This window comes from Rhinoraja longicauda, chromosome 16, assembly GCF_053455715.1.
Source record: "Rhinoraja longicauda isolate Sanriku21f chromosome 16, sRhiLon1.1, whole genome shotgun sequence".
In the NCBI taxonomy this organism is placed as follows: domain Eukaryota; kingdom Metazoa; phylum Chordata; class Chondrichthyes; order Rajiformes; family Arhynchobatidae; genus Rhinoraja; species Rhinoraja longicauda.
Window position 1 is genome coordinate 15,660,504 of NC_135968.1, and position 22,593 is coordinate 15,683,096.

Genomic DNA, 22,593 nt, shown 5'->3' on the forward strand with positions numbered 1-22,593 from the left:
ACTGGATTCTAAGTGTTCCTGTTTTTATTTTCTGAAGCTTGTGGTTGATTGCATTTCCATGCTGTGTGTTGGGAAAAACAGGGCCTGATCATCCACATCCCAGATCACCGGAATTGTCCTAAGATGCATTGCTGGTCCTTTACCTAAGTTGTGCAGACTGGACGGTTCCATTGACTGGAGAATAACTAATGTAACCCCTCTACTTTAAAACGGTGAGAGAAAAAGCAGGGAATTATAGAGCTGTGAAGCTAACATCGGTGGTGAGGTAAATAGTGAGGTCCTTTAAATGACATGCAACTGCTGAACAACACCAACATGGATTTATGAAACGGAAATCATACGTGACAAATCTATTGGATTTAATCAGCAGAATAAATGAGAGAGAACCACAAAGGCTTTAGAATGATTTGGGCAGACTGAGGACGTGGCAAAATGTATGGAGATGCAGTGATATGTGTCAGATATAAAGTTATGCACTTCTGTAGTAAAAACAGTCGGGCAGATTACCGGAACTGTGCTAGATTGGCAAAAGGGGGCGTGTGGTGAGACCTTAGTGTCCTTATGCACCATTTGATGAATGTAAGCCCCAGATGCCGAAGGTGGTCAAGATGGTAAATGTATGTTTTCTTCATTACGAGCAGATTTGAGTCCAGGAGTACAATTGTCCCATTGATTACAATGTCCCATTGTAATTGCACAGGGCCTTGAGTATTGTGGGACACATGGAGAGATTGGATCGACTAGGATGATTTACTAAACGAGATGAATGAGAGGGGATCTCATTTTTTCAGGAATGGACAGGTTAGTTGTTGGGAAGATGTACCTTACGGTTGGGGAGTCCAGAACCAGGGCTCAGTCTCAAGGATAAACTGTGAAGGATTGAGCCAAGAAATGTCTTCACCCTAAGAGTGGTGTACCTGGGCAGTTCTCATCACAGAACGCAATTGAAGGCAAATATTTTGGAGAAGGAGTTTGGGTGTTTTGTGTGAAAGGGACCGAGGGATATGGGTAGAAATCTGGGACGGACGGGAAGGATCAGCCATGATATTGACTGGTGGAGCAGGCACAGAGGGCCGAGTGGCCAATTCCTATTCCTCTATAAGACTGATGTTTGCGTTAGTGACAAATGGAGCAGTCCCCCTGGAGTCTTAATTTCTCAATTGAATGCAAATATGTGGAGAATTTTGAAATATTTATTTAAATGTTTGCCATTGTTTATTTTGTGGCAAATCTTTTAAATTTCTTTTCCTAGTCTTTGACAGCACTCCCACATAACCAAGTGATCGGTTTTAAGTTCAAGACTTCTGATTGAGTTGTTTCAAGCTGAACACACAGGATGATTACATATGTGTTTGGTGATTCAACACTGACCTGCCTCAAGACAAGCTGGCATTGTTTCATATGGAAGATAGACACAAAATGCTGGAGTAACTCAATGGGTCCCTGTGTCTGAAGAACAGCCGTGACCCGAAACGTCACTCATTCCTTCCCTCCAGAGATACTGCCTGTCCCTCTGAGTTACTCCAGCATTTTGTGTCTATCGTTGGTGTAAACCAGCATCTGCATTTCATTCCTACACTTTCATCTCACTGACACAAATGCCTGAGCAGTGCAGAGATGTTTGCTTTGGGTGGGGTGGATGGGAAGTGTTCTTCAGGTGACCCAGCATGCTATATGGGAGTGGCACACACAGCTGAGAAAACATATTTATTTCTTATGGAAACAACTTTCAAATAGAACAGCAACCTAGAGTGTGTGTAGAAAGTCTAGATTTGCATTAAGTCTCCGATAAAGCTCTGCATGTTATTTTGAAGACCAGAAATAAAAGTGGTTTAACTGTAGGTTTGTTGCTCACTGTCGGACAGCACTGGAAAGGTTCTCATGCGCTGTTTCTCCAACTCAATCGTCAGGGTGGTAATGTCCTCAACTTGGGCCTTGGTCAGTTCCACCAATCTCCTGTGCTGCATCAGCTCCTTAAAGCGAGCATGTGCTTCTTCTTCTGGTTTGACCGTTGCTATTAGAAACAAAAGAATCAGCCTCTGACTACAGGTGCCATGTGGATGACTGCATTTACTGCTCGTGTTTCTCGTGTTCGTCCCCTTCTTTGGTGTTAGTTCGGACATGGCACTAATCATCCCACACTCCTCGGGCTGGACTGGTAAATGCTGATACCTTAATTATAATCTTCCAAAGCTTTCTCAATTTGGGATTATTTTCAGATTGGAGGGCAAAAGGGCAAGACTGGGTATGTACAGACTATTTACCTAATGTCTGTTATTGGGGAAATTAATACCTGAATCTATAATTAGTCAAACTGACTAAACATTTGGATGTTTTCAGCAGAGAGTAAACATGGAACATATAATAGTCCAGCATGGGAACAGGCCCTGCGACCCACAAAGATTGTGCTGAACATGATGTCTGCCTGCAAATGATCCATATCCCACCATTCCCTGCATATCCATGTGACTAAAAGTCTCTTCAATGCCACTATCGTATCTGCCTCAACTACCAACCTTTGCCCCACTCACCTTAAAGCTATGCCCTCTAATATTTGATTTTTCCATTCTGGGAAAAAGGTTCTGATTGTCTATCAGTGCATCTCATGATTTTCTATACTTCTAACAAGCTCCCTGCAATCTCCGGTGTTCCACAGAAAACAATCCAATTTTGTCTAAACCTTTCCTGTAACTAATACCCACTAATTCAGGCATCATTCTGGTAAACCTCTGCTCCCTTTCCAAAGCCTCCACATCCTTCCTGTAATAGACAAAAGGTTTTATAAATGCCATTTTAACTTCAGGTTCAAGCCATACCATGTCAGTCATCTCACCTCAAGGACAAAGTTTTCTTAATTTATTTGTATGATCTCTCTGAGGCAAAGTATACTCTTCTACTGGTGTCAAGGATCGGAAGATGTTTGTGTCTGACTTATGATGGGTTCAGATATAGTGGGTTCTGACCCTTTTGCCTTTTAAATTCCCCACTCCAACAACCAAAAGGGCCTGATGTCAACTCACTGGTCATTTCCTGGATGTGCAGTCTTTCACTGACAGAGATGTGCTGCTCCTTCAGCAGCTGATCCATCGTCTTGATGTACCGCTTCAGCTGCCAGATCTGCTTCTGCAGTTTTTTGATGCTGTCTATTTTTTGGAGCAGGACTTTACCATGAAACTGCAGAAAATAAAGTAAAAAGTTAGACAAATATACTTTAGGAATCCAGTTGAGAACATTGATGGGAACAAATTTAAAGAGTCACACTGCAGGAAACAGACCCTTCCAGTCCACACACTCCGTCAGCTATCAAATCCCAACAGCACTACCATTTTTATTCTCCCCACATTCCCATCAACTCCACCTCACCGAAGACAGACACAAAATGCTGGAGTAACTGAATGGGACAGGCAGCATCTCTAGAGAGAATGATTGGGTGACGTTTCGAGTCGAGACCCTTCTTCAGACCTTTTCCATTCCTCTCCAGAGATGCTGGCTGTCCCCTTGAGTTACTCCAGCATTTTATGTCTATCTTTGGCTTAAACCAGCATCTGCAGTTCCTTCCTACACAACTCCACCTCTCTACCTGATTCTATCGCTCACTTACACACTAGGGGTGATTAACTTGCCAACCACAAATCAGTTGCCTGGAGGCCACATTCTGCACAAGCCTTGTCCCACACTTCATCTCATGTGTTTGATCCAGCTTCCCCTAAAATGCATCTCTGATATGCTCCTCAGTCACCGACTGAGATTTCTTCCATTTATTCCTTCAAAGATTGTGGACACTACAGGCTCAGCCATTGCAATGGGTGGTTTTAAGGTCTCGTACAGGCCAGGGTGGGTAAGGATGGCTGATTACTTCCTGAAGAACACTGGCACATTCACTCCCGAGGCATTGCAAACATGTATCCCTGCTCCAGCAATATTTTCCAACCATGTTTGTCAATTTCCAAAAGAGATTCAATACTGGTTAGGTTTCTATCTCTTATGGTTCAGAGTTTTTAATTGGTATCAAGCTTGTTTAGGATAAACTCCTTTTGATTTGATGCATACATACAGACAATTTATAGAGAGACAAAATCTAAAGTTGTTTTAACTGGATTGATCTTTAAAAGAACCAAGGTAGTGGTCTGAATCACAATGTTCTATGAATTGTGGATGGGAAATTTCACTTTACTTCATCGTTGGATCATAGTTAATTTTCATGGGCGGAGTTGTGGTGTCTGCCTCATACATATTTAGAGATCTGGGCATCACCGCCAAGCCTAGTTGCCCTGACTGGTTTGCCCAGGCATTCCAGAATCAACCCCATTCGTGAGTGTGGAATCATGTACAGACCAGGCTGGGGAAGACAGCAGATTTCCTCATCTGAAGGACATCCGTGAATCTGGTGGGTGTCTAAGGCAGGCCACCAGAGTTGGGGGTCATCAATGTTCATGAATAGTTGCTTAAGTTTAGCAACTGAATAAGCTTCCTCATTTGCAATGCTGGGATTGAACTCTGCATCATTGTTCCAGATCCTGGCATTGCGGGTGCAGTAACCTCACTGCTGCCCCACCACCATCTCTGTACAATAGTTCATAGGGCTTCTCATTCTGGAGTCACGAGCCTCAATCTGTTCAATCTGTTGTTTATGTAATTAGTCAGTCTCTGTGAAAGGAAGGCTGAGGGCCTAAATCATAGGGTTCTGTGGCCCACCATGCCATGCTAACCTTTTTGCTCATGTACACTAATCCCATTTGACCCACAGATGTCCTGTGTGGTGTTGTTCAGCTCTCCTAGCTTCACAGTGGAGGGGCCTTGTTCAGGCTGCAGGAATGTTCAGTATCAACCCCAGTCCAAGCCACCCTTGATCCAGGAACTGTCTTTGGGTTTGTCTACTTAATGAGGTCGTCAGCATATTTAATATCAAAGCATTGAATCACTTACTGTGTCCTGACCATCCACAGTTCGCTCCATTACCATTATGTGATTATTGACTCGAGCATCGTAATTATCCTCTCTTAAATACTAGGAGACAATGAAATAGATGACGTTAGTTGTGGAGGACTCCTCTGTGCAGCCCACTGGGAATACATAGGACTCCTACTGTGTAACAACACTGAAATCTAACCACATTTCCCCTGGAGCCCAGCACCTTAGCTTTCACTCCCAGTTGGCCAGTTGACGCCTTTTCCCGATCCCTGTCCCTGGGTCATTCCCTCCACGTGACTGTCAATAGAGCTCTCCCACGCCCCCACCCCCAACGGTCGTTTTCAGGATTCCCCCGGTAGATGTCCCTACATGCCGGATGTTCTAGTTGGTGATTGTCCATACATGATGGGACTCTGTGTTGGAATGTCCCAGTCCCGGGCTCCCCCTCAGCGGATGTCCCCAGGAACCACACTTCCCTCCGCACCTGAAGCCTGGGTCTCCGTGCCGGCTGAATGTCCCAGTCCTGGAGCTCCCATCCCCTGTGATTACTCAATTCCCAGTCACACATTACCATTTGTGCCTGTCTGGTGATGCTGAATTTGAGGATGTCACGTATCTTGTTGTGCAAGTCGTCCATTTGCATCAGCATCTTCCTGTACTCCCACTCCAACTGGACGATTCCTTTCTTGAAGTCCTTGCATTCCACCATAATCACCACCTTCTTCTCTCCTAATAGCTAAACACCAATAAATATTGATCACACCTAATACACACCTGTCCACACTTAGCCCATTTGCTCATCTTTCCCCACTGCAATCAGTGTAGCTCAACTCCACTCAGTGGGTAGAGTCTGTGCTATCCTGTGGGAATTGTCCTGCTCCTCCCCTGCTTGTTTCCCCCTCATCCATGAATCCATACCTCATATCACTTTGGTTCCTTTGCCAATCACTTTCATCCCCTGACAATTAATTATTCCAATAAAGGGATTAGTAAAAATTAAAAAAACCCTGCAGATGCTAGAAATATGAAACAGTGCAGGAAACACTCAGCTGGTAAGGCATCTGTGGAGGAACCACCACAGTTCACAATGCAACCAGTCCAGCATTTAGTTTGTTCCTCTAAGCAGTCTGTCCATCTCATCCATGGTTGTATATGCCCCATCACAAACCCCTGGCACCTCCTCAGTTGTACAGAGAACAACCCTTCAGTCTATCTACATATTTGACATCCTTCATCCCTGGAATTATTAGTCAATCGATTCTCTACTCTCACATCTTTTTATTGTGCGGCACCCAGAACTGAGCACAACACTCCAATAGTGGTTGAATCAATGCTTAAAAAATGTCTATCCTTACAACCTTCCATGGGTTTCAATCTTGATGACAAGCTTGTAATTTTATCAAGCTGTTTTTAAAAGTTTAAACACCCCTCCAACTGCATTCATTACCTCGTTATTTGTTCAACATTATTAAGTTCGCTCTGCACAATTTGCCTTAAACCAGCCAATGCAGGCGTTGCACAACCAATCCACATGTGTCCAAGCGCTGCTTATTCTGGCTCTGATTACCATTTGTAAAAGTTTCCCCAATGGCAAAGTTAAATTGACGACATGTAATTTCCTGGTTTATCCTTGCACACTTGTTCACTAAAGATGCATAATTTGCAGTTCTCCAGCCCTCGGGCACTGCCCTGATACAAGCCAATGTTTCGACAATTTTCACCCTTGGTGCCGAGGATCAATCAGAAATCCCAAAACCCATGACTGACAGATGCTTCTTCTGGTAAGTGGATTAAGAAAATAGAATTGGGTTAAGAGTGGGCGAGGGTGTAGTTCAGAAAGAGATCAGTGGTGACCTGACAGAGGTGGAACAGGGTGGGGGGAGCTGAATAGTCTCCGGTTCTGATGGCCGTCACCGCAAGCAGCCCCAGCAGATTGGACGGTTATGTGGATGGCGCTCACACCTCTGCTAACAGCAGACTAGCAGGAGGCAGCTGAAAGCAACTTGTTTCCCACACTGTTCCCTGACTGTGCCCCTCACACCAGTGCTCAGACTGCAAGCGTCCCGTGGTTTAGTTTAAGCCTGCTCCTTCTAACAGAGCAGGCACTGCGCTGGATCTGAGGGCTTGCTGCCTCCTTGCTTACCTGAATGGTGTTGTTCAGGTCCTCCACCACGGCCTTGTGCAGGAGGATGGAGTTGTTGTATTCGGAGATGAAGTCGTCACTCAGTACCTCCACCTGGCCCTGCTTCAGCACCAGCTGCACCATCAGATTCATCTGGAACTGTGACTTGATCTCACGCAGACTGCTCATAACAAGAGGACCAGAGAGAGGTTTGTTAGAAAGGATCACCTGGGGTTGAGAATGAAGTCCTAGTGTCCGCATCTGGGATAGAGGTATCAACACAAGACGGCATAGGTTTAATGTGAGAGGAAGGAGTTTGACGGGGATCTGAGGAAAAAGTTGTTATGCTGTGGTTGATATCTGGAACCCATGACCAAAGGTGGTGGAAGTTGGTACAAAGACAACATTTAAAGGGCATTTGGATAGAAAAGATTTGGAGGGATAAGGGTCAAATGCAGGCAAATCAGAGATCAGGTAGGTATCTTGGTTGGAATGCAGGTTTGGCCAAAGAGCCATTTTCTGAGGTGACTGTATGACTGAGTGTAGAGCCCAGCCCTGCCCTGCCCCTTCCCCAACAGGCAGTGTCCATGATAACTGTTTCAGAATGGCATGGTGACACTGACCTGCTCATGTCTTGTGTGTAATTGGTGATCATCAGGTTACAGTGCTCATCCTCCTCAATCCTCTTCTGGAAGAAAGTCTGCATCTCGGCTAGGGTCACAGCCTTCAGCTTCACCTGAGACCAGAGAGAACACATGTCGATCGACAGATTGGGGGAGGCCGCCGAGAATAAGGGGGGACCCGGCAAGGGAGGGGTGTGGTGCTTCCGAGAACAAGGAGGGACCCAGCGGGGAATGGGCCACTGAGAAGAAAGAGGGACCATCGGGACTCCAATGAGTAGTTTATCAACTTTGTCGGCATTAGATACGTGGCGACTCCTTCCGTCCTTTGCTACATGATATTGTATCCAAAAACAAAGAATGTCACTGTACCTAGGTCCATGGGTCAATAAAGTATAATTGACAGCCTAGAGCTGCACAAAATACCAGGTAACCAGAACAATACCAGGACCTGAGGTGAATCTGATCTGCCTGGTGTGTGTCTTCCGTTCTCAGCCACTGGCTTCAGCTCTGGCTGATGAACTGGGACGATGGGCAGGAAGATGGTATTGATATTGGTTTATTATTGCCAAGTACACTGAGATACAGTGAAAAGCTTTGTTTGCATCCTATCCAGTCAAATCATACCTTACATAAGTACAATCTAGCCATACACAAGGCTAAGAGATAAATACCAGAGTGCAGAATATAGTGTTGGTTTTTAACCCTAAAATCCAGAGAAACAAAAGCATGGCAGCAACGAGGTAGGTTGGGAGATGGGGTTCACATCTTAATTTATGGGAATACTGTCTGATAACAGTGGGGTGAAGCTATTCCTGAATCTGAATCAAGAGAGAGCTAGATAGAGCTCTTAAGGATAGCGGAGTCAGGGGGTATGGGAGAAGGCAGGAACGGGGTACTGATTGAGAATGATCAGCCATGATCACATTGAATGGCGGTGCTAGCTCGAAGGGCCGAATGGCCTACTCCTGCACCTATTGTCTATTGTGTATTGGTGGTCCGTGCTTTCATGTTTTAGTATTTTCTGCTTGGAGGAGAAGGAGAAGGTGTGGGTGGACCCGAAACGCCACCCATTCCTTCTCTCGAGAGATACTGCCCGAGGCAGTGTGGCATAGATGCATTTGGTGGCGGGGAATCTGATAGGATGCTTTCTACGGCGCATCTGTAGCAGTTGGTAAGAAATCAATTTCTACAGATAACATTCATATCAGCAAATGTTAGCACTAATGATTCAGTAAACGGGTCTAACGTCATCCTTGTTCTCCTGGGGTACTTCCCAACCTGCTGAGATACTCCAGCACTTTGTGTCCTTTTGTGCACCATTCGGTTAGATTAGTCGGTGCACCAAGTGGGTAAAACATCTTGGGTGGATAATTCAGAGAAATAATGTCAATGCAGAATTGTAAATCAGTATTTCTTAGCTGCTGACACAGGGTGGGGGAGACAATGGCAGAACATGATCAGAGAAAGGATGGCGGAGGTAGAGAGAATGGAAGGTATACTGGCAATAATTGTGGTAGATGATCGTGAAGAGAAACCTCGTGTTTTAACGGTGAAAGGATGAAACTCGGCCCCCAGTTAATTAGGGTGTTTAAAATTAAATTGGAAGTAATCTTACAAATTATTTAATTGCTGCAATTTGAATAAATGGCATTTAGACAGTTAAATTACATAACATGTCATTTAATTAAAACATGGCATTAATTAAAATTATGAGCAGCTATGAATTAGATGATGGCTAATTTTAATCTTAGATCTGGAGATAAGAGGTTAAGGCTTCTGGATATAAGGAGAGGAGGAATGGGATTGTTCTGCTGAGAGTTGGCAAGGACTTGATGGGCTGAATGGCCTCCTGTGATACAATAAGTAAGGACAATATGTGATGTGACCTGTAATGTTATTCTCTGCCTCCTTACTCCAGGAGGAAATCCTTTCTTCCTATAGAGCTTATTAAACCCTTTGGATGTGATTACATTACCCTGTAATCTTCCACAATTAACAGCCTCAAAACTTTCTCCCTTTGATGCAGATGTGCAGGTGAACATCCAACGTGTTGTTATGTGTGATGCACTGTTCAGGTTACCAGTGAGCCCTTTGGAAAGCCAGTGGATAACCCCTGTCCACATGCGTTTTACCCATCTGCCAGAGTGTTTCATGCCCACATTCGACTGATTCTATCTACCCTCTCTCTGCCTCTCATCATCTTATACACGTCTATCAGCTCACCCCTCAGCCTCCTTCGCTCCAGGGGAAACAAGCCCAGCCTGTCCTATCTCTCCCCATAAATAAAGTCCTCCAATCCAGGCAAGATCCGATGAGTTTCCTCTATACTCTCTCTCTCGAGCACAACCACGTTCTTGCTGTTATGTGGTGAACCACACACAATACCCCGTGCAATCTGATCAGTGTTTGTAAAGTTGCAACGTAACATCCAAACTTTTATATTCTGTGCCCTGACCTATGTCATATGCCTTCTGCACCCATCCGCTCTTTAATATCCCCTGGCACCCTGCCATTTACTCTACATGGACTATCTTAATTTGAATCCCCATCTGACAACACTCCATGCAACTTTCCATCTGATCTATATAGCGCCATAGGCTTAGACAACTTTTCACAACATCACCGACGTTTGTGGCATCTGCTTAGTGACCACGTGTCCTATCCTCGCATCCGAGTGTTTAACATGTATCACAAACAAGGGACCCATCACCGATCCCTGCAGAACTCCACTGTACACAGACTTCCAAACAGAAAAGCATCCTTCTACCGATGCCCTCTGCCTCCTATCATCAAGCCCATTTTGGATCCAATTTGTCAGCTCTCCTTGGATATCATGTGCCTTACCCTCCCGACCAGCCTACCATGTGGGTCCTGGTCAAATGTCTTACTAAAGGCATCATGTATCGATCTGGTCTCCCTCCCCACTTGCAACAGAGGGACTACAGTGAAGGTTCATCGGCTCACCTGGGATTCTTGTTTATTGCATGAGAGGAGACTGGAGCTACTGTCAAGTTTAGAATGAGATGTGATCCTATGCACAAATTCCTGCTGGAGTTGACAGGGTGGACAAGGGCAGATGTTGTCCAGAGCCAAACATAATAGTCACAGAATAAGGGGTCCATCATTCAGGCCATAAGTGATTTATTTACTCAGAAGTTGTTAATCTTTGGAATTCTCTGGGTGGAACAGATGTGTGGTTTGGTAGCTGAGCACATACAAACCCAGACTTAAAAGACATTTGGACAGGCATAAGGATAGGAATGCTTTAGAACAGCGTTTCTCAACTGGGGTTCTCGGGAACCCTAGGGTTCCACGAGAGGTCGCTAGGGGTTCCGAGAGAAATGAGTGTTTGTGTGTTGTTGCATTTGGACAGGCCAACTCCAGCACTTTGTGTCTATCTTCGAAACTAGGCGGCACCCGCATGTGCAATATATGAACATTTTTGCCAATCATTTAGGGAGGTAATATGATTTTTTTAAATTTAAGTATGTTCATGTTTATTTTTGTTAGTTTATGAAAAGTTTATGTTCAAGCAGTTTGATTTCTCTTTTTTTTTTTTGCTTTGTCAACAAACTTGAGAAAAACATGTTATTTTTTGCTTAAACCAGTTATCAGAAAAATATATGATGTTTGCCTTATGAACTTTAAGTTTATGAAAGAGAAAGAAGGAGATTAATAAAGATATGTAATAATTTTTATGTAGGGGTTCCCTGAGACATGGAAATTATTTCAAGGGTTCCGCAAGGGTAAAAAGGTTGAGAAACGGTGCTTTAGAGGGATATGGGCCAGCATATGGGAAAATGGGGCCAGCATATGGGAAAATGGGGCCAGCATATGGGAAAATGGGACCAGCTTAAATGTGGTACCTTGATCGTCATGGATGAGTTTGGCCGAAGGGTGTGCTGAGTTGTTGCCGTGCTGTGTGACTGATAGATTCTATTTATTAGGGGATACAGGGGGGAGTACAGGGGCCCCTGTCTGCCCTCTGCTTCCCTGGGGGATTCTCGCCTCACCAGGTGCTCGCTCTCTATCTTCATGTGCCGGATTTCACAGAGCCGCTCCCACACCAGTTGGTCCAGGTGCTCGGGCTTGAAGCGACTTGTGTTCAGCTCCTCCATGGCCGACAGCAGGTTGGCGTGTCCCTCGCTGGCCGACTCGGACCAGTGGCCAAAAGGGTTGGCCGTTGCCACCTGGGCTCTCTTCAACTGCACCCTGCCCACGGCAGAACAGCACAATAGAGGTGTGGTCAGGAGATGCAAACCACTGCTCGTCTCCAGAGCCCCTCGGACATGGATCCTGAAACTTCTCCTCCCACACGGAGACCGAGACCCCCACACTGAGATCAGGACCCCCACACGGAGCCCGGTACCTCCACAAGGAGCCCAGGACCCCCCCCCCCCCCCACATGGAGCACAGGACCCCCCATGCTGAGACCAGGACCCCCACACTGAGACCAGGACCTACCTCCACACTTAGACCAGGACCTCCCACACTGAGACCAGGACCTCCCACACTGAGACCAGGACCCCCACACTGAGACCAGGACCTCCACACTGAGACCAGGACCTCCACACTGAGACCAGGACCTCCACACTGAGACCAGGACCCCCACTCTGAGACCGGGACCTCCACACTGAGACCAGGACCTGCATTCTGAGACCAGGACCCCCACTCTGAGACCGGGACCTCCACACTGAGACCAGGACCTCCACTCTGGGACGGTGACCCCACATACCAGCACAGAGTCGTGCCGGTTGTGTGTGTTCTTGTTGCCGTGCTTTACGGTGTGCCATGTGCTGCCGTGTACTCACTTGGGTCGACGTTTATATATTTTGTAGAGCTGGTCGACCATTGCAGTGTTGACATCAAAGAACTCCTTCCTAAACCCACGATCCAGGAGCTGAACAGAAGCAGAGGGGACATCTTGTGTTAGATGCTGCAGGAAGGGAGGAACAGGCTGGAGGTGGGAGGTATGGTGGGGCTGTTGATGACCAGGTTGAGGGGGAGACCGTCTCTGCTTCCGATATATCATGCCAGACAATGAGAAATTAAAGGTATTCATTCCAGGGATTCACCATGTCGGAGTCCTTTCCCCAGGGTCCTAGGAACAGCTCCTGTCCGTGGACTCAGCGCGAAGATCATAAGACATAGGAGCAGAATTAGGCCAGTCAGCCCATTGAGTCTGCTCCGCCATTCGATCGTAACTGATCTATTTTTCCCCCTCAATCCCATTCTCCAGCCCTTTCTCCAAAACCTTTGACATCCTTACAAATCAAGAACAAATCAATCTCCACTTCAAAAATACCCATTGTCTTGGCCTCCACCGTCATCTGTGCCAATGAATTCCAGAGACGACAGTGAGTGTAGGGTTGCCAACTGTCCCGTATTAGCTAGAACATCCCGTATTTTGGGCTAAATTGCTTTGTCCCGTGCGGGACTGCCCTTGTCCCGTATTAGGCCCGAACGGCGCTGTAGGCCCGGACACTGTAGGCCTGGACACTGTAGGCCCGGACACGGTAGGCCCGGACACTGTAGCCCGGGGGCTGTTATAGTCCCAGAAAGTGTAGGCCCGGACACTGTAGGCCCGGACACTGTAGGCCTGGACACTGTAGGCCCGGACACTAGGCCCGGACACTGTAGCCCAGGGGCCTGTTGTAGTCCCAGACAATGTAGGCCCGGGCGCCGCCTAACGGAAGTTGTGAAGCAACCCGCCTCCCGGCCTGGGTGGCCGCCATTGGTGGAGCAGGAGCACGTGGCCGCTGACTGTGTGAGGTCAAGTGGGGCGCGGGGCAGTGATGTCACCTTGTCCCTTATTTGGGAGTGAGGAAGTTGGCACCCCTAAGTGAGTGACACACCAGTGGTAATGCGATAGGACACTGCGCTGTTTCAGAAACGGTGCCTCTGGTCCCCTGAAAGCCCTGGGGCTGTGTCACCCAGCAACCCCGACCCCGCGCCCCGCGCCCCATACACTCAGGTCGTGAGTTGTGAACCTTCCAAGTGCTTTACCCTGTCTTCAGCGACCAGATCATCATAGGTCTCTCGGAACTGGTCCACCATCACCTTGGTCTCCTGCATCACCTGAGCCTTGTGCCCCTGGCATTGAGAGAAGGGAACAGGTTTACTTGTGGGGAAGGCAGGTTCCAGTAACCGAGCCTCCCGCACGCTACTTATTTGTCAAGCTGCTAATTGTGCCCTCGAGAGAGATGATCCAGGCAAGGCCCAGTGCCATGGGCAACAGGCTGCAGGGCAGAGCCTGGGGATGCCACCAGAATCCACCCTCAAAGTGCCAGGCTCTCACCTTAGCAGCAAACAGCATACCGACTGTGCACTGTCCAAGTGGAAGATTGAGCAGCACGCAGAAGACAGTGCTAAGTCGAGGACAAGGAAGGACACTAAGCAGGTGAGTCAGGAGTTTAGAAGGAAAGTCTTCCACATGGGAGTAAACTGGAACTTGCTGCATGCAGGGTGTGGAAGGATGTCATTAAGTTGGAAAAGGTGCAGCAGAGATTCACCAGGATGTTGCCTGGCCTTGCGGGCTTGGGTTATAGGAAGAGGTTGGATGGGCTGGAGTTTTTCTCTCGAGTGTAGGAGGCTGAGGGGTGATCTTACTGAGGTGTACAAGATCATGAGGGGCATGGATAAAGGCAACGCTCACAGTCTTTTCCCCAGGGTAGAGGATTCTAGAACTAGAGGGCACAGGCTTCAGGCGAGAGGGGATAGGTTTAAGAGGGCAATTTTTACACAGAGTGTAGTCTGTATCTGGGATGAGCTGTCAGAGGAAGCTCGCGAAACAGATCCTCGTAACCCTTCTCCCTCTCGCTCAGACCTGGCAGCATCCTCGTAAATCTGCTCTGCACCCTTTCTAAGTTAATGACCTTGCTAAAGGGAGGGATATGCGTGGAAGGGGGACAGGGTATTAAATGTGTGTAGTGGCTGCCAATGGTGATGATTAGTACTGGAGAGGGAATTGGTCCAAATTGGCATCGTGGATAAAAGATTAGACAAAGGCTTGAATGACTTTGCAATGGTGGGAATGCAGCTGCAATATGCTTGCACTGCAGCAGTGTGCAATTGAGCAGAGACTGGCTGAGTTTTGGGACAGCAGGAATTAAGTGGGGACTGTGACATTGGGCAATGGATAGGAAGAACTGTCTCAGGTGAGTGGGTCTGGCCTTGATCTTGTTGCTGTCATACCACACAGCTCTTGTGCTCAGCCAGCAGGAAGTTGAGTTGATCGTTCCGGTTCTGTATTTCCTCCTCTACCTGTAGTGAGAAGACCAGGTTGCAGATCTTCAACTCCTCCTGTAAGCAGAGTGCCGGTTAGTCACGGACGCAATAATCACTGGGCTCCCTATCAGCCACGCTGCTCAGGAACGATCTCTCTCTCTCTCTCTCTCTCTCTCTCTTCTCCCCCTCACTGGGCTCTCTCTCACAGTCAGCACTGGGCTCTCACTGTCAGCACTGGGCTCGCACTGTCAGCACTGAGCTCGCACTGAGCTTGCACTGTCAGCACTGGGCTCTCTCTCACTGTCAGCACTGGGCTCTCACTGTCAGCACTGGGGTCTCACTGTCAGCACTGGGCTCTCTCTCTGTCAGCACTGGGCCCTCTGTCAGCACTGGGCCCTCTGTCAGCACTGGGCCCTCTGTCAGCACTGGGCCCTCTGTCAGCACTGGGCTCTCACTGTCAGCACTGGGCTCTCTCTCACTATCAGCACTGGGCTCTCACTGTGTCAGCACTCGGCTCAGCTCTCTGATGGGACTGAAGGCTGATAAATCCCCAGGGCCTGATAGTCTGCATCCCAGGGTAGTGACTCCAGAAATCGTGGACGTATTGGTGATCGTTTTCCAATGTTCTATAGATTCTGTATCAGTTCTTGTCGATTGGAGGGTTATCCCACTTTTTAAGAAAGGAGGGAGAGAGAAAGCAGGGAATTATAGACCAGTTAGCCTGACGTCAGTGGTGGGGAAGATGCTGGAGTCGATTATTAAAGATGTAATAGCGGCGCATTTGGATAGCAGTAACAGGATCGGTCCAAGTCAGTATGGATTTATGAAGGGGATATCATGCTGGACTAATCTTCTGGAATTTTTTGAGGATGTAACAAATAAAATGGAAAAAGGAGAGCCAGTGGATGTAGTGTACCTGGACTTTCAGAAAGCCTTTGATAAGATCGCACACAGGAGATTAGTGAGCAAAATTAGAGCACATGGTTTTGGGGGTATCTGAATGGTGTCAGGTTAGGAAAAGGGGAAGTACAACGAGACCTGGGTGTCCTTATATATCAGTCACTGAAAGTAAGCATGCAGGTGCAGCAGGCAGTGAAGAAAGCTAATGGTATGTTGGCCTTCATGACAAGAGGATTTGAGTATAGGAGCAAAGAGGTCCTTCTGCCGTTGTAGAGGGCCCTGGTGAGACCACACTTGGAGTACTGTGTGCAGTTTTGGTCTTCTAATTTGAGGAAGGACATTCTTGCTATTGAGGGAATGCAGCGTAGGTTTACTAGGTTAATTGCCGGGGTGGCGGGACTGTCATATGATGAAAGAATGGAGAGACTGGGCTTGTATACACTGGAATTTAGAAGGATGAGAGGGGATCTTATACCAACAATAAAATTATTAAGGGTTTGGACACGTTAGATGCAGGAAACATGTTCCCGACGTTGGGGGAGTCCAGAACCAGGGCCCACAGTTTAAGAATAAGGGGTAGGCCATTTAGAACTGAAATGAGGAATTCTCTGTCTCAGAAGGCAGTGGAGGCCGATTCACTGGATGCATTCAAAAGAGAGTTAGATGGAGCTCTTATGGCTAGTGGAATCATGGGATATGAGAAGGCAGGCACGGGGTACTGATTGAGGATGATCAGCCATGATCACATTGAATGGTGGTGCTGGCTCGAAGGGCTGAATGGCCTACTCCTGCACCTATTGTCTATTGTCTATTAACGATTTAGACGAGGGAATTAAATGTGACATCTCCAAGTTTGCAGATGACACAAAGCTGGCTGGCAGTGTGAACTGCGATGAGGATGCTATGAAGCTGCAGGGTGACTTGGATAGGTTGGGTGAGTGGGCTGATGCATGGCAGATGCAGTATAACGTGGATATATGTGAGGTTATCCACTTTGGTGGCAAGAACAGGAAGGCAGATTATTTTCTGAATGGTGTGAATGAATAATAGTGGTGGCCCGTGGGGGCCGAATGGCCTACTCCTGCACCTATTGTCTATGTATCTATGTATCTCACTGTCAGCATTGATCTCTCTCTCACTGTCAGCACTGGGCTCTCACTGACAGCACTGGCTCTCACTGTCAGCACTGGGCTCTCACTGTCAGCACTGGGCTCTCACTGTCAGCACTGGGCTCTCACTGTCAGCACTGGGCTCTCACTGTCAGCACTGGGCTCTCACTGTCAGGTCTGGGCTCTCACTGTCAGGACTGGGCTCTCTCACTGTCAGCACTGGGCTCTCTCACTGTCAGCACTGGGCTCTCTCACTGTCAGCACTGGGCTCTCACTGTCAGCACTGGGCTCTCACTGTCAGCACTGGGCTCTCACTGTCAGCACTGGGCACTCTCTCACTGTGAGCACTGGGCTCAGTGAACAGACCGAGCAATTACCTGGTAGATAATCATCTCCGTTCGCACTTTCTTTTCAAAGAGTTTGTTAATTCCGTCATCAAATCCATTTGTTGTTTCTGTGATGGACGCTTGCAGTTTCCTTAGCTCAGACTCCAGGGTCTGTAAAACAGGCAAGCACAGTTCTGCCTCACCACGACCAATATGCTACCAGACATATGTACACAGAAACATGCACGTGTTTCCACAGCACAAAAAGACTGGCACACACATAGTCTAACATACAAAATTACTGACACACAGGTGCTGATGTATATGTAAACACACGGACACACAGACACACATACACGTGCGGACATAGGCTTGTTTGGAATCAGCTCTGCTATGGTTTAGAATCAGAACCTCTCTCGGGAGCTGAGCTCCATTGCCCAAAACATCAGGTCGGATTGAGGCCATACAAGAGATTGGCACAATTCTTGTCATTACAGTTCAAACCATGTGCTCTCTCCCTATCCTTCAGTGCCTTGGCCACCTGAATAATTCTCCTTTGAGTTTCTAGTCCTCGTCCCAATTCCATCTCTCTCCCATTTTCCTTCATGCCATCTCTGGATTCTAGTAACCCTGAAACCTAGCCCATGCTCTCAGCCTCCACTTAACACTTCCTTTGTGAACTCCATATCTCACCTTGTTACTATCATAGGGAAGAAGGTTCAGGAGCCTGAGATGAATATACAATGAAAAACAAGGAAATGGCAGAACAGTTAAACGAGTACTTTGGTTCTGTCTTCCCTAAGGAAGACAAACAATCGCCCAGAAATACCAAGGGACAGGATCCAGTGGGAGGGAGGAACTGAAGGGAATCCACATTAGTCAGGAAATGGTGTTAGATAAATTGTTTGGACTGAAGGCAGATAAATCCTCAGGGTCTGACGGTCTGCATCCCAGAGTACTCAAGGAGGTGGCGCGAGAAATCATGGATGCATTGGTGAACATTTTCCAATGTTCTCTCGACTCTGGATCAGTTCCTGTGGACTGGAGGGTAGCCAACGTAACTCCTCTTTTTAAGAAAGGAGGGAGAGAGAAAACGGGGAATTATAGACCAGTTAGCATTACATCGGTAGTGGGGAAGATGCTTGAGTCGATTGTTAAAGATGTTATAGCAGCGCATTTGGAAAGGAGTGACAGGATCGGTCAAAGTCAGCATGGATTTATGAAGGGGAAATCATGCTTGACTAATCTTCTGAAATTTTTTGAGGATATAACAAGTAGAATGGATAAGGGAGAGTCAGTGGATGTGGTGTATCTGGACTTTCAAAAAGCCTTTGACAAGGTCCCACACGAGAGGTTTGTGTGCAAAATTAGAGCACATGGAATTAGGGGAAGGGTATTGACAAGGATAAAGAACTGGTTGGCAGACAGGAAGCAAACAGTGGGAATTAATGGGTCCTTTTCTGAATGGCAGGTAGTGACTAGTGGGGTACCTACCGCAAGGCTCGGTGCTGGGACCCCAGTTATTTACAATATATATTATGCTTGTATATATATATATATATATATATATATTAGGCTTGTATACACTGGAATTTAGAAGTAAGCTTGTATACACTGGAATTTAGAAGGATGAGAGGGGATGTTATCGAAACATATAAGATTATTAAGGGATTGGACACGTTTGAGGCAGGAAACATATTCCCAATGTTGGAGGAGTCCAGAACCAGGGGCCACAGTTTAAGAATAAGGGGTAGGCCATTTAGAACGGAGATGAGGAAAAACATTTTCAGTCAGAGAGTTGTAAATCTGTGGAATTCTCTGCCTTAGAAGGCAGTGGAGGCCAATTCTCTGGATGCTTTCAAGAGAGAGCTAGATAGAGCTCTTAAAGATAGCGGAGTCAGGGGGTATGGGGAGAAGGCAGGAACGGGGTACTGATTGAGAATGATCAGCCATGATCACATTGAATGGTGGTGCTGGCTCGAAGGGCTGAATGGCCTATTCCTGCACCTATTGTCTATTGTCTATTGTCTATTAACGATTTAGACGAGGGAATTAAATGTGACATCTCCAAGTTTGCAGATGACACAAAGCTGGATGGCAGTGTGAGCTGCGATGAGGATGCTATGAAGCTGCAGGGTGACTTGGATAGGTTGGGTGAGTGGGCTGATGCATGGCAGATGCAGTATAACGTGGATATATGTGAGGTTATCCACTTTGGTGGCAAGAACAGGAAGGCAGATTATTTTCTGAATGGTGTCAGATTAGGAGAAGGGGAGATGCAACGAGACCTGGGTGTGCTTGTACATCAGTCACTGAAAGTAAGCATGCAGGTACAGCAGGCAGTGAAGAAAGCTAATGCCATGTTGGCCTTCATTGTGAAAGGATTTGAGTTTAGGAGCAAGGAGGTCTAACTGCAGTTGTACAGTGCCCTGGTGAGACCACATCTGGAGTATTGTGTACAATTTTGGTCTCCTAATTTGAGGAAGGAGATTATTGCTATTGAAGGAGTGCAGCATAGGTTCACCAGGTTAATTCCCGGGATGGCGGGACTGACATATGATGAATAAAAGGGTCAACTGGGCTTGCATTCACTGGAGTTTAGAAGGACGAGAGGGGATCTTAGAGAAACATATAAAATTCTTGAAGGATTGGACAGGCTAGACAGGCAGGAAAAATATTCCAAATGTTGGGGGAGTCCAGAAACAGGTTTCTCAGTTTAAGAATAAGGGGTAGGCCATTTAGGATTGAGATGAGGAAACACTTCTTCACCCAGAGAGTTGTGAATCTGTGGAATTCTCTGCCACAGACGACAGTGGAGGCCAATTCACTGGATGTTTTCAAGAGAGAGTTAAATTTAGCTCTTAGGGCTAAAGGAATCAAGAGATATGGGGGAAAAGCAGGAATGGGGTACTGCTTTTAGATGATCAGCCATGTTCATATTGAATGGCGGTGCTGGCCGAGTGGCCTACTCCTGCACCTATTTTTCTATGTTTCTATGTTTTCTAACCCTCCCATCCAGCCATGCTTGTGTTACCTTCCTGTACTTGTCCTTCTCTTCACTCAGAGCCTGGTCCTTGATGCTGTACTCCTTGGCTTGCTTTACTTGCTCCTCAGTCCATTCATAGTCCGGCAATGCCATGAAGGGGGGTACAAGAATTTCCTGAAAGGAACCAACAGAAGAGATGACCAGTCAGCAACAAAATACCCAATGTTTTCTCATCCTGCAGGATCCCCTCAAGTTTATTTTAATTTCCCACATGGCAGAGAAAACAATATTGATGTGAGGTGGCTTGTTACCATCCTCTATAACATAGAAGAATACAGCACAATATCTGTTCTGAATATAATAACAAGACCAAATCATCTAACTGCACATGATCCATAACTCTCCATTCCCTGTATATCCATATGCCTATGCAGCCATGAGGAGGGTTTCAAGTAGCAAGACGAACCAGTGAGTGAGATTCATAAAGTCATCCAGCACAGAAACGGGCCCTTTGGTCCAACTTGACCATGCCAACCACAATGCCCCATCTACACTAGTTCCACTGCCTGTTGTTGGCCCATGTATTTCCAAGCATTTTCTATCCATGTCTTTTTAAAATGTTGTTATAGTATCCGCCCCAACCATCTCCTCTGGCAGCTCATTCCATACGCCCGTGTGTGGAAAAAATTGCCCCTCAGGTTCCTATTAAATCTTCCGGTCTCACCTGAAACCTACGTCTGGTTCTTGATTCTGAAGAAGGGTCTTGAGCCAAAACGTTACCTATTCCATTTCTCCAGAGATGCTGGGTGAGTTACTCCAGCTTTTTGTGTCTATCTCAATTTCCATTAATCTGAACAAAATAATATGTGCATGCCCCTTATCAATTACTCTCTACTTGATTAATTCTGTCTCTGCACCAATGTTCACAGGCAATCCTAGTCCTGAAAAGCACTTCAACCAGTGCTGTAACCCCTTGTTGTCTTTTGTCTACATCTGTACTGATTCTCCCACCTTCTTCCTTCCTAATGCCAGTATTTTATTATTCTAACCTCCCACATTCCTTGTCCATTTAACTATTTTTAGTAATTTACCTTGAAATATTTCATTGTCAATGCCTGGTGCCATGATTTCTTCACAGCGATTGAATCAAATCCATTGATCCCTTTGCTACCGGGTTGTCACATCAAGTATTGTGTGTCGCCATCTGTAACTTGTGCACCATGTGTCTTTGGTTTGACTTTGCACACACCACTACTGATGGTACTACTCACTTATCCCAATTTGATCAATAGCCATGGCCTGGTCCTTTGGATCTATAACCTTCCCCACACCCTGCACCACTTTGTTTTAAGCCCCATTTACGGCCGCAGTTATCCTGTCACTGGCGCCACTGCCAGTCCTGGGTAACCGCGCTCACACACAGGACGACTGCCGGCGACGGGCAGCCGCTGAGACTCGCACCATTTTCAGGATGTCTGACTTCTTGGCCTCGAGGACTCCCCCCATCATGTCGTTCAGAGCGCGCTCACGCAAGTTGTCAGCCTGGGGAAAGAGGGAAGCACGGTGGGAGTTACAGTGAATAAACAGGGAACACAGTAACACCCACAAGAATCTCCTTCCAAGGCACATACTTTGGAGCTGACCGCACAGTGCACGCGGGTTAAAGTATTGAGATGAATCCCGGTTGACAGGACAGGTAGGCAGACACAAACACGGCCGTTAGCAACGGGCAACAAGTCCAGTGCTGATGTTTCAGGATTCCGCAAAGATCTGAGCTGCACACATACAAAACCGAACCTTCCTGATCTTTAACTGGCCACTTTGCATTTCACTGTTCTTTACTTTGGAGATACAGCACAGAAACAGTCTCTTCGGGCGACCGAGACCGCACTGAGTAGCAATCGCACTGTACATCAGCACTATCCTACACTCCAGGGATAGTTCACAATTTACAGAAGTCAATGAACCTACAAACCTGCACTCCTTTGAGTATGGGAGTAAACTCAAGCACCTGGAGAAACCCCACGCAGTCCCAGGGAGAACGTACAAACTCCATACAGACAGCACCCGTAGTCAGGATCGAACCCAGGTCTCAGGCGCTGTAAAGCAGCAACTCTACCCCTGCACCACTGTTCACAGGCCATATTTCTTACTGTAATTCTTCCCTAATTCTAGAATCACTGGCACATCCCTTCATTTAGTCATTATTAAAAAAATTGCTGTAAAATAAACTTTGCAGTGCAAGCAAGTGTTAGCAAATCAAGGGACAATGGTTGAGAGCACTGAGGATAGAACAGCATGTGACTGGTGCTGAACACCCTGTCAGGGGCAATGGCAGCTGTGTGCGTGTCAGTGACAGCAGCTCCACACCCAGTGCCCATGGCTCACT

General features: G+C 46.8%; 1 protein-coding gene across 2 annotated transcripts in view; it reads right to left on the minus strand.

Annotated features, from left to right (window-relative positions):
• Nucleotides 1-1,361: 1,361 nt before the first annotated feature.
• cfap43 (cilia and flagella associated protein 43) overlaps nt 1,362-22,593 on the minus strand; it is a 63,874-nt gene continuing 42,642 nt past the window's right edge. For both annotated transcript variants that reach the window (XM_078412788.1, XM_078412787.1), the window contains 13 exons: nt 21,666-21,746; nt 20,253-20,378; nt 17,270-17,389; nt 14,851-14,958; nt 13,663-13,749; nt 12,468-12,556; nt 11,670-11,868; nt 7,657-7,769; nt 7,055-7,214; nt 5,483-5,647; nt 4,927-5,007; nt 3,021-3,174; nt 1,362-2,014 (listed from right to left, as the gene is read on the minus strand). In XM_078412788.1, coding sequence (XP_078268914.1) covers nt 1,833-2,014; nt 3,021-3,174; nt 4,927-5,007; nt 5,483-5,647; nt 7,055-7,214; nt 7,657-7,769; nt 11,670-11,868; nt 12,468-12,556; nt 13,663-13,749; nt 14,851-14,958; nt 17,270-17,389; nt 20,253-20,378; nt 21,666-21,746 — 1,665 coding nt within the window. In that variant the 3' untranslated portion in view covers nt 1,362-1,832. The remainder of the gene's footprint in view (nt 2,015-3,020; nt 3,175-4,926; nt 5,008-5,482; nt 5,648-7,054; nt 7,215-7,656; nt 7,770-11,669; nt 11,869-12,467; nt 12,557-13,662; nt 13,750-14,850; nt 14,959-17,269; nt 17,390-20,252; nt 20,379-21,665; nt 21,747-22,593) is intronic.